The sequence below is a fragment of the Anopheles gambiae genome, chromosome 2, assembly GCF_943734735.2.
Source record: "Anopheles gambiae chromosome 2, idAnoGambNW_F1_1, whole genome shotgun sequence".
Classification (NCBI taxonomy): domain Eukaryota; kingdom Metazoa; phylum Arthropoda; class Insecta; order Diptera; family Culicidae; genus Anopheles; species Anopheles gambiae.
In genome coordinates this window covers 103800319-103816217 of record NC_064601.1, presented here as the reverse complement: position 1 = coordinate 103816217, position 15899 = coordinate 103800319, and the positions used below count along the sequence as shown (strand labels likewise).

The following is a 15899-nucleotide window of genomic DNA, read 5'->3' as shown; positions in this document are numbered from 1 at the left end:
TCCACGATAATTGTGCCTTCCACTTGAACTCCATCGGCGAGATGGACGGACGGACGGACGGGCACAACAGGAGCAGGTGACCGTTTGCTATTAGTCTGTTTGTTTGTTTGCTGTCGGTAAACAGTTCATCTTCGTTAGCCGTTAATTAGCGATGACATCGTTCTTTAATGCCTCCCCATGCACTACCTCCCGTCGCGATATTCCTCATTTGCCGTCTCTGGAGATTATCCCATGATGATGGATGCTAGGCTACCGGATTATGAGGGTTTAAGGAACCGGGGCATCATACTGATCCGAGATGATTGTGTGCCGTAGTGCTGTTTCTGGATAGCGTCAAACTCATTCGCAATTACGTAGTGTGCTTTCCTCCCACAAAACGAACAAAAACAAATACTGCCAATCGAACTGCTTTTATTGAAACAACGCATTTCTCTTCTTGTTCATTGCAGCGTGACACCATCGTGCTGGACCCGACCAGCTCGGACATTCGCAACTGCGTCTCCAAAGGCAAAAGTGAGGTAAGTACAACAAAGCTTGAAAAGATTGTCTATTGTCGGTACAAAGGGTTTTCTGCTATGCTTTTTGTCCGAATAATGATTGAACTGTGTTCTTCAACTGTAAATATTCCAAAATTTTGGAATACGCTGAATGAGATAGAAGATATTCTAGATATTCTCGAGCAATTGTCATCAATACTGCAAAAAGAATTCTGGTTTTATTGTTGGGTCAAAATGATCGGCTACTACCATCTATCTTGCTAGAGGTACATTCCACAGTACCAATACAATATTTAAACGTAACGTTCGCAGACTCAAAAAAGCTTCTTAAAGCACTACTCCCTCCGGTGCACGTTTCCCATACATTGTTAGACATGTTAATAGCCTCAAGCAGAAAAGCAAAAAGACAGACCTCTGTAATGGTTCCCCGTACCCGTAAAAAAGTGGGAAACCTACATCTCCATTATTTTGCGCTCATTTTGTAGCACCAGATCGGGAGAACAGTTTCTTGTCGCATTTCTCCTACCAAAGCAGACACTTCTGCCGGGATGTGTCCGTTGCTTTGGGAAGATAAACTTTCTACCATTGTATCATCCGGTTGTCTTCGTGTCGTCTGTCCATCTAGGCGATACTTCCAGTAGGGGGTGAAAGAGATATTTTTTTAGAAAATCGCCCACAATCATCCTCTCCTGTCCCGGTCCAGGAGCACGCAATTGAAGCTTGGGCTACACTACTTTGACTTTTATTCTTTGGTGCGGTGCGCGGCGTCTCACTCACTCTCTTCGCACTTTAAATCAGTGCACCAGAGCAAATAAATTGCAATCTGTCGACCATTTATCTTTTGCGAAGCTGTGGAAATCGCGGGCGGCATGGGATGAAACACGGCGGTACTGGAATCTCAAACTACAACCCCGCAGTGCGCAGTACTAGGAAGAAGCAGATGTTGAACTTTATCTGAATGGTCCAACACACTGTGCCGTTGTGTGTGTGCCCTCTGCATTATTCCACACTTCCCACACAGACGACCGCAAACGTCTTGAGTTGGTAAGGTTCCCGAGCATCCAGACGGAAAAGTTCTTTGCGCCTTTAACGATAGGGGAAAAGTCCGTATTAAAAAACAAAACATAGGAAGAATGAACTTTTCCCTACCAAATAGACAAGGGTCACAGAGACCCTTAACGAGGAAGTCCAAGACTGCTTAATACGTATAGGTGCGAAAGGAATAATTCTTCGAAACACGTACTCTCAGGAAGTGCTAGGAATTGTACAGCAACAAAAAATGTACATAACCTTCAAGCAATCTCCAGTGTTCTAACCTTACGGACGTATCCCATCAATTGTTCTTTTTAATGGTGGTTATAGCACCCGAGCCATGGTATGTGCGGTATGGGGAGGCAGCATCCCGATTGTTTCTGAACCGTTTTTGCAAAACAAACTAGTTACGAAGCAGCGCGTAAGGACGGGATAATATAAATTTTCAACTAAACTTTCTCCTTGCTTGCTTCCTGCTCGGTGGAGAAATTTGCACAGTTGCTTAAAGGGTGGTTGCTGCTGCTGCGATGCTGTGACGCACCGAGACGGGTGGGAGCAGTTCTTTTGCCATTGAAATATATAGCTATAAGAAATCACATCTCCGAGACGAGAAATAGCTATGAGGAAGTTTCAGGCAGAAAACACGTATCTTTACGATTGAATTTCAACAAAGACAGACGATCCACTTCCTACCTTGAACAGATCTTTGGTACGTGAAAGCATCCAAAGTCCAAAGGTAAATGTTATGCCACTTCTCCTGGCTTCAATCAATAATCCATCCTTGTGGCAGAGGAAAAGGAATCGTTGCCAACTGTGTGATACTCGCCTGTGTATTCCCGGAAGTGTAAGTGGGACCTTCACACGCATCTACGCATCCGGTGCGGTTCCATCTCTCATTCCAGCACTCCACAAACCCCCTAGTCCATGCCGCCGGGAATCGTAGGGGTGATAATTTTGCCTCCGTTCATGCATACCGGGCATGCAGTGTTAGTGCTCCGGGGTTTCGTAGTAGGTGTAGTGGCTGAAATCTGAAAACCATGACGGTAATAACCAACCTACGTCCCCACCACCCGTAAGACGGTAAGAGTTTAGCAGGGAACGGAAGATCAAGTCTGCGACACGGAAAGTTAAAATATTTACTCAATTGTCTCGTGGAATTTATGGTACGATGTGTGCTAATTTATGTGCCTGTCCGTAAATACCACATCTCTCACAAGACACATACCCACGGTTGCGAGTGTGTACTGCTGGCATGTTACGGTCGACCGGGTTCTAGATGGCGAAGCTGCACGCACCCCGGGGAAAGGACATGGGTCTTGAAATGATGATGACGCGAGGATATTGGAGACATACCTAGACCGAAGGCAAGGCATCCGGAGACGATCGGGTTGGACATGGGACAGAGGCGAATGCGGTTTATTTCGCGTGGTATGGAGTATGATTGTGGTTTGTACATCACTTTCGAGTAATGCATACGCTGGTGTGTTGAGCGGACAAACAAAGCTGTGAATTGATTTTTAAGCTGTATTACACGCCTGTGCTATCCCAACGCTAACCAAAATATCCATCTAATCCTACAACACAGCACATAATATAATGGGGCTCGTGTACGTGTACATGTAAATGATTTAAATCTCCAAAGCAGAGCATTCCTTAAAGCATCTCCTGCTCCCGGACGAATGCTGAAACGATTGTCATGTTATCCGTGCATTGTTCTAATGGCAAACAGACACATAAAGCATTCTTTATTTCGTTTGCTATCGTTGGATCGATTCCTTCACTTCCGGGGCATGAGTCATCTCGCCGGTTCGCTCTATCTATCCTTTGCAAGCTGTGCTGCTGCTTATGCATGCGTAACATATGTATTTCTTGTGTTATCCGATCCTGATTCATAGAGTAGTGTAGTGCAGGCGGGATTGGCTTTTCGGAAAAGATATCTAGTTTTAGACATCTTTATGGGTGTGCACATCAGGGAGAGAGGGCGCCGTAGCCGGGTTGTGACGACGATATTTGCGTCCAATTGGAAAGGCATTTGTGTTCCCCTGCGTTTTCTCTCTCTCTCCACCCGATGGCTAATATTGTAGACTGTCAGACTTTATTGACGCAAAACTCTCTTTCTCTCTCTCTTCACCGTGTGTCCGAGATACGAGGCTACGCTTTTGCACCCGGGCTTGGTCAGCAGATTTTTGTGTACAGTCTTGTTTTTCTTTAACCCCAACCAAGCGCTTGATTTTAACGTCGCTCGACACAATTCTGTCAGCACTGATTTTCATACAAATTTGAATCGGAAGTAGCTGGACAAAAATTCCAACTCCAAGGTCTGTTTATCGCAGGAGGAAGCTAGCTAGGCGGGGTCGATCCCACTGTTCGGGCCACACAAAAGTCAGTCATTGTGACGCTATCGGTTTTTCGATGTCCATTTCCGGGCTTCTTGAATCGACCAACGCTCTGACATTAGTGAACCCGATGATGGTGGTGGTGGAGGACGTAGATATAGTGGTGTATGATTGTGTCCCCGTACCCAATTGTTGCGAACTTTATCCGCCCTTAAAAAGATGGCATATCACCCTCTCGTTTGGCTCGGTGTGGGTACCTCACTTTATTTAATCTGGTCGTTAAGTTTTATGTAGATGAATGCAAAATTCTGAAAACACTAGCAAAGGGGACGTTTTAAGCAAAAGAGCCGGTCAGCCAGCAGGATGCTTGCAGAAGGGAACGAACTCAATCGATAAAGAGTCGCCGGTATGGATCAAGTTTGCAGATATTCATTTGTGTGCTGCTGCTGGCCCGGAAAAGCAGTCATTTCGATGGTTCTCTGGTGCCGGCCCGGTTTATGATGGCACCCGGGATCGGGATGAATAGAGCCATCGCCTCGAACACGAAGCTGCTCTGTACTGGCATGAAACTTTGCCCATGAAAATCATTTAACGCCAGTACGTCAGATCGCTTCTGACTTTTGAAGCATGTGTTATGTGGGGTCTGATTTTTGTTTTTCGCCCCCCAAAAATTGTATCGAACAATTTGTGTTACAAACCAGCCACCCTCCGCGTCCAAAATCCAACCGCACATTTCGCACTCTCTCTCTGCAAAATAGGCGGAAGTTTTGTGGCTTTTTTCGGAGCAAAAGTAGAGGGAGCTTATTGCGGAAGACTACTCAAACTTATCGCATAAATCGTGCCATACTAAATGAACAGTGACGTACCCCGGTACGATGGTGCAGGGACGGAAGGACCCGGTCGGTCGGTTACGATTCGGGGTTGAGACTAATGGAACGCGTGTTATTCTGCTGCTGCTGCTGCTGCTCTTGAACGGTTGGCAGTGGGATGGGATGGTAGCAAATTTATGAACTACTAAATTGAAAATTATTTCACGATAAGCAGCTCAGGGCACGAAATGCGCGAGGCACCCGCGAGGCAGAAGGGGTACCTATCGAGCAAAAGTTAATCACATTGAACATAAATTATGCTGCGCGTCCGTTTTTTGCTACCGTCCGTTGGTTTGGGTAGCAACGTGTACGAAAATAAACGATTTGTGACAAGTGTAAGGAAACAAAATATCACTTTTTTCGTGGGTTGAAACCGATTCCGCGCTCTGCGTTGTTGTGGTAGATCGATTTATATCTGGAAGCATAATTGAACCTGTTTTTATGGAGTGAAATGAGTTGGGATCTTCGACGTATCAATTGCAACTGACGAGCTATTTAAGATATAACGATACTCGTGTTGTTTGAAGATGTTTTTTGCAACTTTTTTTCTTTGTTCTATGTTCATAATGTCCTTTATGCATCGACCATTCTATAGGTCCCATCTTATCCCACAGCAAAACCCAACATCATTTACCATGTACACGAATTTCATTTCTCTCATTGGAATAGGCCTGCCCCCAACGGGGTTTGGTGGATCGTTTTCGGGGACGTAGCAATGACGCTGCGAAATGTCTTCATTCACTATGACCATCCGTCGCATTGTATCACTAGCCTCATCATCATCATCATCACCTCATAGCAGGGCTTGTAAACACGCCGATATCTTACACGATGTCGTAAATAACTCACGCCGGGTTAGATAAGAAATGCGTCAGTCATACACAATCCGTTGTCACCCGACCCGTTGTAAACCGTTGCCCTCCCAATACGTGCCACAGTGTACCAGTATGTCTCAAAGGATTCCGGGGACAAGAATGTCTACCGGACATGTTGAATCGAGCGAAATCCTTAGGATCAGTATAATACCGAACGACAGAAGCATCTTTACCGAATAGAATACTTCGGTACGGAGCTGCTGGCAGGCTGCTGGTCATCAAAGTAGTATCATTCACCCTTCTTCAGGCCACTCAACGGTTGTGTGTATCGTGCTGAAGTGGTACTAGCAATGATTGTGGTCAAGGATCTCTGCCGGCCACTGCTAAATGCGGCACTCCTTCGCACAAAGCTACTCTATCCTCGATTGAATGTGTGTTTCGCATCAAACGAAGGAATGCAGGAGATGGTATTTACTTGCAGTCGAGTAACGACCCCGTTTTGGTTACAGGACCGGAGGAAGTCTCATTAAAATTCATTGACGTTAATAACTGTTGCCTCGGATGGTGTCCGTCTCCATCTTCCGCTGTAGTAAGAAACGCAGTATCTTTGTAAAGGGGAAGCAAACTAGTGTAGTATTCCCCGTTTGTGGTTGCTATATGTGGAAGAAATCACTCTCATCGTCATGATTTCTATTTGCTTCAACTCTCTGTGGTTGGTTTCATTATCGTTTTTGACGGTAGCTAGCCCTTACGCCTGTTAAAACCGTTTTATCCCTGCCCATTCATCCGACGACAAGCTCCTTTACACTCGATGAAAAGTCGGTCGGTCAGATGCATGAATTGATTAAAACTTTGACACGTCCACTCTCTATATCAACAAACCGGTGGGTGGTGTTGGCCTCCTGCACACATGCAAGTGCTAAAGTGCAATGATTCGTACTTGATTTAAATTTTTAATCACTCAACCAGCAGTGTGTGCGCGTCTATGTGTCTATCTGCATGCATGTTGCACTTGTCATGAAAAGGTTACACACGTGCAGCTGAGGATAAGCTGAGAGGCAGAAGTTAGTTTATTCGTACAATCTGATTTATTCTACATTTTTTATGCATGTTAATAGACACGGTTTGTGGTTGCGGGTGCTTTCTACCCTTTCTGTGGTACTGAAATTTCTACCCACATCATTGTTCAAACTTGAAACCACTCCCCAAAAGGTACAGATCAAACTTTGTAGCCGAAAAATGTTGCATGCTTTATTGGTGCAAAGGCGGGGGGAAGGATCTGGTGAATGGATGTCAAATTTTAAGGTGATTTTAAAAGCAAATCTATGTTTTGCTGCGTTGCCGTAGTAGGTTGATCGGGACAGTGTTGTTTCATTAAACAATTTACCATAGTACACAGCCATGTGGTCAAAAAGGTTCGACCCAAAAGTGTTTCACCAACTATGTGTAACACAAGGTGGCCTCAACATGGAACAAATTTTTGCTTGTACTATTCCAAATAGTTCGAGGAGCGTCGATAGTCAACATAAAACCTTGTTAAGAATTTATTGGTTTCGCTTTTTTAAGAGACTTGCTTGATTGTTTGATGTATTGATCCTTTAGTAACTCGAGAAATTCCAAAATTATTAGTATCCACGCCACTATGTCGATATGAAACGAAAGGGGCAAGCATAGGTGAATAAAAATAGTATAAAATATAGTTTTCGTCTAGAATTACATGAGTAGAGACTAAATTTCATTGAAAGATTACACTCCATTTTTGATAATCACAATTGACTCCGTTACGTTAAAACTATGTACAAAATCTCTTCGCTGCATTCTGAATGTTGCAAAATTATATATACAATACATTTCCGTTCCAAAACTTGGAAATTTTAACACAATGAATCAAGGAGTAAGAGTACTCATACAGTCCCTGTAAAGATACATAAAAATCGCATAAGTTACACGACTCGCACGCTTTTTCCAACCCGTTGCACCCATCTGCCCAGTGTAAAACGGAACTATTTATATTTACTCGCACGATAGTGGTTTTGCGCCCTTTTTGGGGTATGCACAATGCAAAAAAAAAACACTGTGGTGGCAACCATCGTGCGCCGCGTTGTGCAAGTAATGTGTGTGAGTGCGTTTGTAAATTTGTGTTTGGTATGGTATGCAAATTTGCAAAATATTTTAATTATTCCACTCCGATAGTAAAATGGCTGGCAAGCTGCTGTAGGGCCCTGGGTACGTGTGTGTTTCAGCATTTGCATCGTATATGCATGGATGCAACGCTGCACATTTGCTCCTCCGATCCATAAACAAAATCGGATGTAGGTCAATGGAACTTGCCCCACGAATCTCCCCAACTTCAACAAGGAGCAGTGAGAAAGTGAAGGGAGGAACAGTCAGTGTGTCCTGTACGACGTGTTGTTGGTTTCAAAATGTTTTAAAATTTTGGTCCATTACAAATTACATTTATAGTGAACGTTTTGTGGAGAGGAGGATGATGCGGAGGGATGGGTCATTTGAAGGACGCTAAAAAAAGCGTAACGCACGGGGAGACTCAAAAAAAAAAATAGCGTGTGGCTTGATACAAATGTAAATCCCACGTTTGAGTGAATGAAGATTAAAGGAGGATGAAGGTGCATAGAACCCGAAATAAAATGGAAAAAATAACCTCAATTCCACAACGCACCCAAAAGTGAGGTTGCACTTTGTTCATTAAAAAACATACAAATTGAAATGTACGTCTGCATATTGCGACGTGCATGTGTGTCTGTTCATATGATGCAAATGAAATGTTATTACTTTATGTGTGGGATACATCGGATGCATCTAACTGTGTGTATGGTTTTGTATCATGTTTCGAACACAATTTGTGTTGTTTTAAATGCAGTGCGTTGTCGTCAATAGAACTTGTGCTCCGGAAATGTGTTTTCTATGTTTCGGTTTGTTTCGCAGCTGTGTCTTGCTTGGGGCAAAAAAGCTCATGATACACTCCATGTTGACATGAATAGAGAAAGTACAAAAAAGGCTCGTAACTCTGATTTTGTGGTTGTACAGGAAATCAACAGCACAGTTTTTTTCGTATTTAAGGTACTTGTTGAATAATTTACTTAATATTGCAAATAGTTTATTCACTATTTTACACAATCGGAAATAGCATATCAAAAGCGAATAATTAGGATTTAAGGTGAATTAAAAGTTTAATATTCGTGCAATATTAAACATGTTTTTCTAAACGACAAATAAAATCCAAACAATTAGAGCAAATTTATCGAAACTATGTATCCTGTTATAATATAAAACAGTAAGAATTTCTTCATCTTAACCTGAAGCTCTTTAAACTTATTTGTCCCAGGCTCAAACAAATGAAAAGCACAATAAGTGCATGCTCCCAACGATTTAACCCATCGTCAATCCGAAGCTTCTAATTCAATCAACGAGCAATGGATTAATTCAAGATTTTCATTAAACAATCAATGCAATTACGGTTTGATTGTCGAATACTCAGTCGTCGTTTATCCTCACCAGGGAACAGCTCAACCCTCTCGGCAGCAAGTAAAACGTATTGCATGCAGACAGTTGTTGCAATCGACAATGACTTTGGATATGGAAATTAATTTTAAAATATTGCTCTCAAGGCACACAGCGCCCCATGCTTTCTTCACTTCTGGCTCCGGTTCGGGTGCGGATCCGTCGTGTACCACACTTAGGGGACATAGTAGCATTGGCCTTGGGAAATGGAATCAAGTTACGGTGCTATGCAAATCAACATTCATAATTGAAACATACATTTCAGCACGCTCGCGCTGACACAAACAGACACAGACACAGACATAAAGTTTCTCCTGGGGATCATATCAAAGCTCACACTGGAGAGAACAGCGCCTAGGCGTAGAAAAGGTCAGACACACATTAGGTGATTGAAATTTATGCTTCAATGATTATTAAGGTGCTTGCAGAACGTGATCATAATCGCTTCAACACTTGTTCGTGTGTGTGTGTGCACGCACTCAAAGTTTTGCATTATTCTACGAACGGCGCACGTTATGTACGTTTATGATGAGCGGTAAACCACACCCTATCTGAAGATAGATACTCTTGAGGCCACATCGTGCTGACACTGGGCAAAGCTCTGCCACGTGCTGTTTTCCGATGATTTCGCGGCGATGAACTTTTGGCTGATGCTGCTCACAATAACAAAAAAAAAATGCACACACAACGACATTTGTTCGCGCTTGTTTTCTAGGCACGTTTTTGGTCCCGTTCCGCAGGCAGGTAGCTAGGCTGCTCCACGCATCCATTTCTCCACGCGGGACACGTAGGCTTGTTCGCTGGAGAGGCAATATGTATTATATATTGCTTACAACATTCCGTTCCGATACCAATGATGCCAATTTTTCGCTTCTCATTCTCGGGCCGTACCGTACCGGCGGGAAGCGTTGGTGAACCGATTGGTAAAAATTCAAATTTTGCCGACCGTGTTCCACGAGTAAAAATCAATTTACCAGCATGACTGGTGGGAAAATAGGCACTCGCGCAAGAGGTGTGTGTGTGTGTGCATATGTTGACACCAGGAATTTTGTCTACGGTGTGAGCCTCTCGCTTCTTGGTGCGTTCTAACCGAATCATTACGTACGGATAACGCGATGACTTTGACGGTAAAAGAGGGAGCCCAGCTTACCCACGGAAAAAAAGGAAAAAAAAACCTCACGCACTTGCCAAACGGTCACGATCATTCTACACACGCACATACACGCTTGCTTGTCTCACAATTGCCTCTTAAAACACACAACACCACACGTCAGTAGAACAAATGCCTCCGTGGTAGCGGAAAACTCACATCCCGTTCGTGTGCTTTGTTTGTGTGTGTGTGTGTGTGTGTGTGTGTGTGTGTGTGTGTCGCGCTGGGGGTGCTTCACGGCACTTTTGTGCAAATCGGTACGTTCTTCTGCGGAAATTGGTTTAGTTTTCTAGACACGCACGCACACGCCTGTAGGAGTTTCTTTCTCAGTTTTACCTCTTCCCCAGGACAACTCCCTTTGGAGCAAGCAAACATTTAGAATAAGAGTAAGAGAGAGAAAAAAAAACGTATTGAGCACATTTTTCACCCAACAAAGAATGCATGAGGCGGCGGGCTTACTACCACCACCATCCTGCTGTGTCGATCGTGAGTGGGTTCTTCAAGGTCTTGCCCAGGAAATCGAGAACTCATTTTGAGTATATGTGGCTTCGTTTCTTTCTGCTGTCCCCCAATATTTCGTTTTATCTTTGCTCCGCGTGGGCCACAAAAGGGGTGAGCTTTCTTCTATTTTGTGTACACCCGAAAGCACAGAAAACCTCCCCAATATGTTCAATCTTGCGTGTTTGTGTGATGCTAATGCTTCCGCACCGTCCACCACCACAGCAAGAACAATGGGCAGGAATTTGCTTTGAAGAAAAGTTCTCCTGACCGCGCCACGGTGGTGGGAAATCTCGCTGACTCATGTACAAATTGCCCGCAAAAACCCCCCGTGATGCCCTGTTTTTTTTTTTGTGTGCCCAACTCTTCTTTCTAGCAATCATTCGTGCATTGTTTTCAAAAAGTGTTTGCCAGTGTTCGCCAACATCCTTGAAGCGCGTCGCGAGTGTTTGGAAGTATTTTATGTAAAAAAAAAAAACAAAAGGCATATGAAATTCTTGTGGGCGCTCCAGAACCAATACGGTTTCCGTTAGGTGTGTGGGAATAGAGTGAAACTTTGCTCTGTTTCCATCAAACACAGCTCCCCCGAGCAATGATCAAACGATGATGGTGTTCTTTTATATTGTCGCGTTTCCCCCAATATTCCTTTTGTCCCAGATGACAGACAAAATGCGTTCGTGTGAACGGGCTTCCGGTGGTATTTGTTACTACCGGAAATGGGTTCAGAAACCCAAACTGCTCGATCAAGTTCTTTGTTTTGTCGTTTGGTCTTTTCGCGGGAAAGATAAAACCTGTTAGTGATCAAATCAATTAGATTCTAGTTTTTATTAAACAAACACAATAACCGACACGCTGAAAGGAGTCAGTGATGAGTAAAACATTAATCATTCAATGAAGCAACGGATAAGAACGACGGACCATAACTTGAAGATGTTGTGCTGGAAATGTTCATTTTCAATAACACCCTATTGGGCTACCTCTCTACTCAAGCCTTGTAAAAGCTAACAAAATGCAACACGACAATTGTTCACGCTACTACGTGTCGAGTAAGCGTATTGTTTGGTAGAGTGTTTCGTGACCTAAGTAACAGTATTATGGCCTTACTAGGTTAAGGAAACGAAGGTAGCTGTTCTTAATGTTTATGCTGCAGTGTTATTGTTTGTTGACGTGTTACTGCAAGCGATCAATCCAAGGCCAACGTTCACGCCTTCACGTGTCGAGGTGTTTACTAGCGTAGAGTCAACTGGAACATGAATTTTAAAGTGGATTGATTTATACAAACAACATGTTTGGTGCACATTTCATCCTTGAACTTATAGAACTAGATTCTAAGCGTGTGCATATATATTGCTTTTTGCTCGTGTATGTAATGAAATTCGTCGAATGAAATTAAACTATAAAATCAAATACTTAAAAACAAAGATAACGTTTCAACAGGTGGAAGGGAAAGGAACAATAAATAGTTCTTTTTACAATATGTATAAAACACTTTAACACTATTATTCAAACCCGTATACTAAGCGATACAAAAAAAGAACAAATCATTTCCTAACAGCAGTTCCTCCTTATCGCATGTGCAACAGCTGCAACTAAAGTAATTATTTAAAATCCCATTACTCAGCTTGTATTTGACTGCAATCGAGAGTGGAAAAAAACCAGCAAACATATCGCTCCCAAAACAATCATCGCTGTACGACACGCAGCGGCAGTGCTTATCAGCAATCCAATCCAATTAAATTCATTTACATCGCGTTGGCTGCCCCCTTACCCTTTGTATGCCTATTTTCGACCATTTGGATACCCCATTTGGGGAGGAAAGACTCACCGAACCGAAGGCCATTTCAAGTGGTGCTGCTAAAGTAGCTGGAAATTATGCACACGACCAGCAGGGGAACCGTGTACACAGCACACATACGCAGTTGAACAACCGTAAACCGTCAAATGATCGACCTAAAAGGGTACACAAAGGACACACCGTGGTGGAGCAGTGTCGTTCGACACTCAGTTTCATGCCACGTTCATGCCCACTAGTGTCCACTCCAACGAGCTTTTCCGAGCGGACTGTGCCCCGTTTGGTACAGTTAAAGGAAATGAAGGATTTGTTTAGCGGCAATCAACTGCGGGGTAAATGTTTGCCACTTTGATATCGTTGGAACTGCACAAACGACCGTAAATAGTCAAACAACATCAGCGAAATTAGTCATTGTAGAGGTGAAGCTAAGACTACAGTTCGTATTAATTATTTTCGGTCAATAATTTCCCAATAAATGGTCAGCTTTTAAATAGATGCACAATAATTATTTCGACCACTAAAAGACCTTTTAGTAGATTGAGATATTATTCTCCTGTATCTAGTATACGAATGGATCTAAAAAAGCACTATAAATATGAATTCTTCAGTACATTTTGGGATGATACTGTTTCATTGGATTCTAAGAATCTGGCGAACGAAAAAAAGGCTCCTCTCCAACAAAATGATACGAGCAAATGGAAGGGATTTCGCTGTGCTTAAATAAAAGATAAAATCTAGCCAACATTCATCTCTGATGGTTTGATACGCCAGAAAATTGCCTCAAAATTCCATAAACTGGCATTAAGACAACACATTTCGCTTCTCGCGCCGCACTTACTAGCGACGCTGTATCTTTTACGTGCTCGATCTGTCCCAGTCCCAAGACTTCGCATCGCACCGAGCCGAGGCGAGGCCAACATCTCGATGTGCAAAGAAAAAGAGCTTATAAAGTAATTTCATGATTACGTAAGGATTCACGAACCTCCTTAGCACTTCACCTACGGTATCGTGCACCGTACAGGCTGGCGTTTCTTCGCGCTCTCCTACCTACCCTTAAGCCATCAATTTGCGCTGCGATAAATTACATTTTCCCATCCGCAAGAATCCTGCCAACCAAATGTAAGGGGTAAACGTGTAAGGACCTTCCTCCTCTTGTGTTACGCAGTACGTGGAGGGCGGAGGGAGTAGGACTCTCTCTCTATCTCCCATTGCGAAAAGAGGTGCGGTGGCGTTGGTTGGAATATTGCAACGTTCAAAACAAGCAGAGCACTCGTGTGACAGCTAAATACACTCCACGCTAAGGCGATTCACTTCCGATACGTTCCAACGAGAGTATATCAACGAGAGGCTATGGTGGAGGACAAAGTGGGTAAAGCTGCTACACAGCACGAGTGGTAATTTTGTTTGTACTTTATTGTGTGATCTTTCGCGTTGCGTGCCGACGAAAGGCGGCGCCCTAAGGCATGTGCGGAAGGCTCCGGTCGAGCCTAGTCAGGGGAAGAAAATTCCCGTACCTGTGCGTAGCCTAGCGTCTCCCAGAGCTTTATACCCCTCGCACACACACATGCAGGATCTATGTTACTGTTCGTAAAACAAAGAAAAGTCGCTTACCCTTTACGGGGACCATAAAAAACGGAATAACTTGTTGAGAATCTTTTTGAACTCGCAAAACCTTTTAACCATCGTATCGCGGCCAAGCTCGAAATTGTTCCAGTGAACGAGCTTATGATGAAACTCCGCGTGCCGGCATCTCTACAATTATCAACCAAGCGTACCTGCATATTAGGAGCGCACTGTGGGAAAACCATATGCGTCATAGGAAGCCAAATTAGAGGACGGCACATTGCTTCCAGGTATTGTTAATTTTGCAGCAAAATTTGCAAAATGCTTCAAAAAAATAAAGAGTGGAAGCCTAATTTTGGCTCCGGCACATCATCCAACTCCTGTGGGCGATGCCACAGGGGCCAACGCATTGTGCCGGCACAAAAAATCTTTGATAAACTTGCCTATTGCTTCGTATCGTGTTTTTGGTTGTATGTGTGTGGACTCTGTGTGTTTTGACTCTATGTGTGGATTCTTGCCAAACTCCTCTCTCTCATCTGTGCTGCAAGCCGATTAGCTACGGCAGCCATGACGGCAAGAAGTTAATTATGAAATTTTTCAATTTATTCTCCTCTAAGTGGTTTTCGTACGCACGTCCTCACATGAGGAGAGCAGCTCGTCCCATGCAGATAAATCGGCAAAAGATAAAAGAACATCACCGCACACAGCAAATACTTCAGCTCAAGAGGTTTATGAAAGATGGTTTGCCTATTGCGAGGTGGTCCATTTTGTTAGGCAACGGCGGTTGGCAAAACAAAACGGGCAATAAAATTAAGCGGCAGTGTCTTGTGGGTGAACCCATACATACCCATCGTGCCGAAAAGTTTTGCTCCTCAATTCCGTACAATTTACGAACTAATTTGCGCATCGTTGGCACAGCCATACGAACAAACTGCCGGTGAAGTGCTTACGGTAGCGTGTTAGCGGCTGTCTAATGAAGGAAGGCCGTGTGTTTTTGATATTTTGAACTCAGGGCACAATAGACTCCGAGAAGCATCTGACCACAAAATTCTCTCCTTCTCCCTGCGGAAATGGTCTGAGAAATTGGCTGCTCACATGAAAATGATTGCTTTTTTTTGTTGGTGATGTACGGTTTCTTGAATTGTTTTGATTAATTAAGCGAAAGGGAAGATTAATTTTGTAAAGTTTTTGCTTCATTAGCGATGGTAGTAGAACTTTTCCTAAGCTACGGAAAAGTTATTGAACGTTAACATACGATTCACAATGTTCGATAACATTCTTCATACTCGTTAATTGTTTACCAGCAGACTTCTGAAGACACTGTCAAGAATCCCTAAATATTGTGATGATTTAAAACTTTTGGGACTTTCAACATTTGCTATCCAACAAGGATTTCTATCCAGTATGGCAAGACATAACATAAAACGCCTTAAGTTATGCAATTGGGTTTCAAAACAAGTATTTTAAGCTCAAATGATAAAATACTAGATAAGATGGGACTAAAATTAAAATGCTTGGAACAAAAATCGTCTTCTATGTATGTTGATATACAAGGCGAAACACAATAGCCACTTCACCTTTCTTATTTTAGACAAGTGGTCGAAAGCCCAAGGTAACAACTCTTTAAAATCAAAGCTGCTAAATTATCGTACAAATCTCTCGTTCTGCTCTCGCCGAAAACCTTCAACAATCCAAAATTCAAGGACGAACGAATTCTATGGCAACACTTCAGACGGCTCACTCCACTCACTTGAGCAGACTAGCAACTCTAGCACCTGTCACTTAACTGCAAGACGATAAAAATCTTACCACGCTAAGACAGTAACAA

General features: G+C 43.2%; 1 protein-coding gene across 11 annotated transcripts in view; it reads left to right on the top strand.

The window, feature by feature from the left end:
* LOC1277221 (semaphorin-2A) overlaps positions 1 to 15899 on the top strand; it is a 290131-nt gene that overhangs the window by 216926 nt on the left and 57306 nt on the right. For all 11 annotated transcript variants that reach the window (XM_061650737.1, XM_061650726.1, XM_061650730.1 and 8 more), the window contains one exon: positions 450 to 518. In XM_061650737.1, coding sequence (XP_061506721.1) covers positions 450 to 518 — 69 coding nt within the window. The remainder of the gene's footprint in view (positions 1 to 449; positions 519 to 15899) is intronic.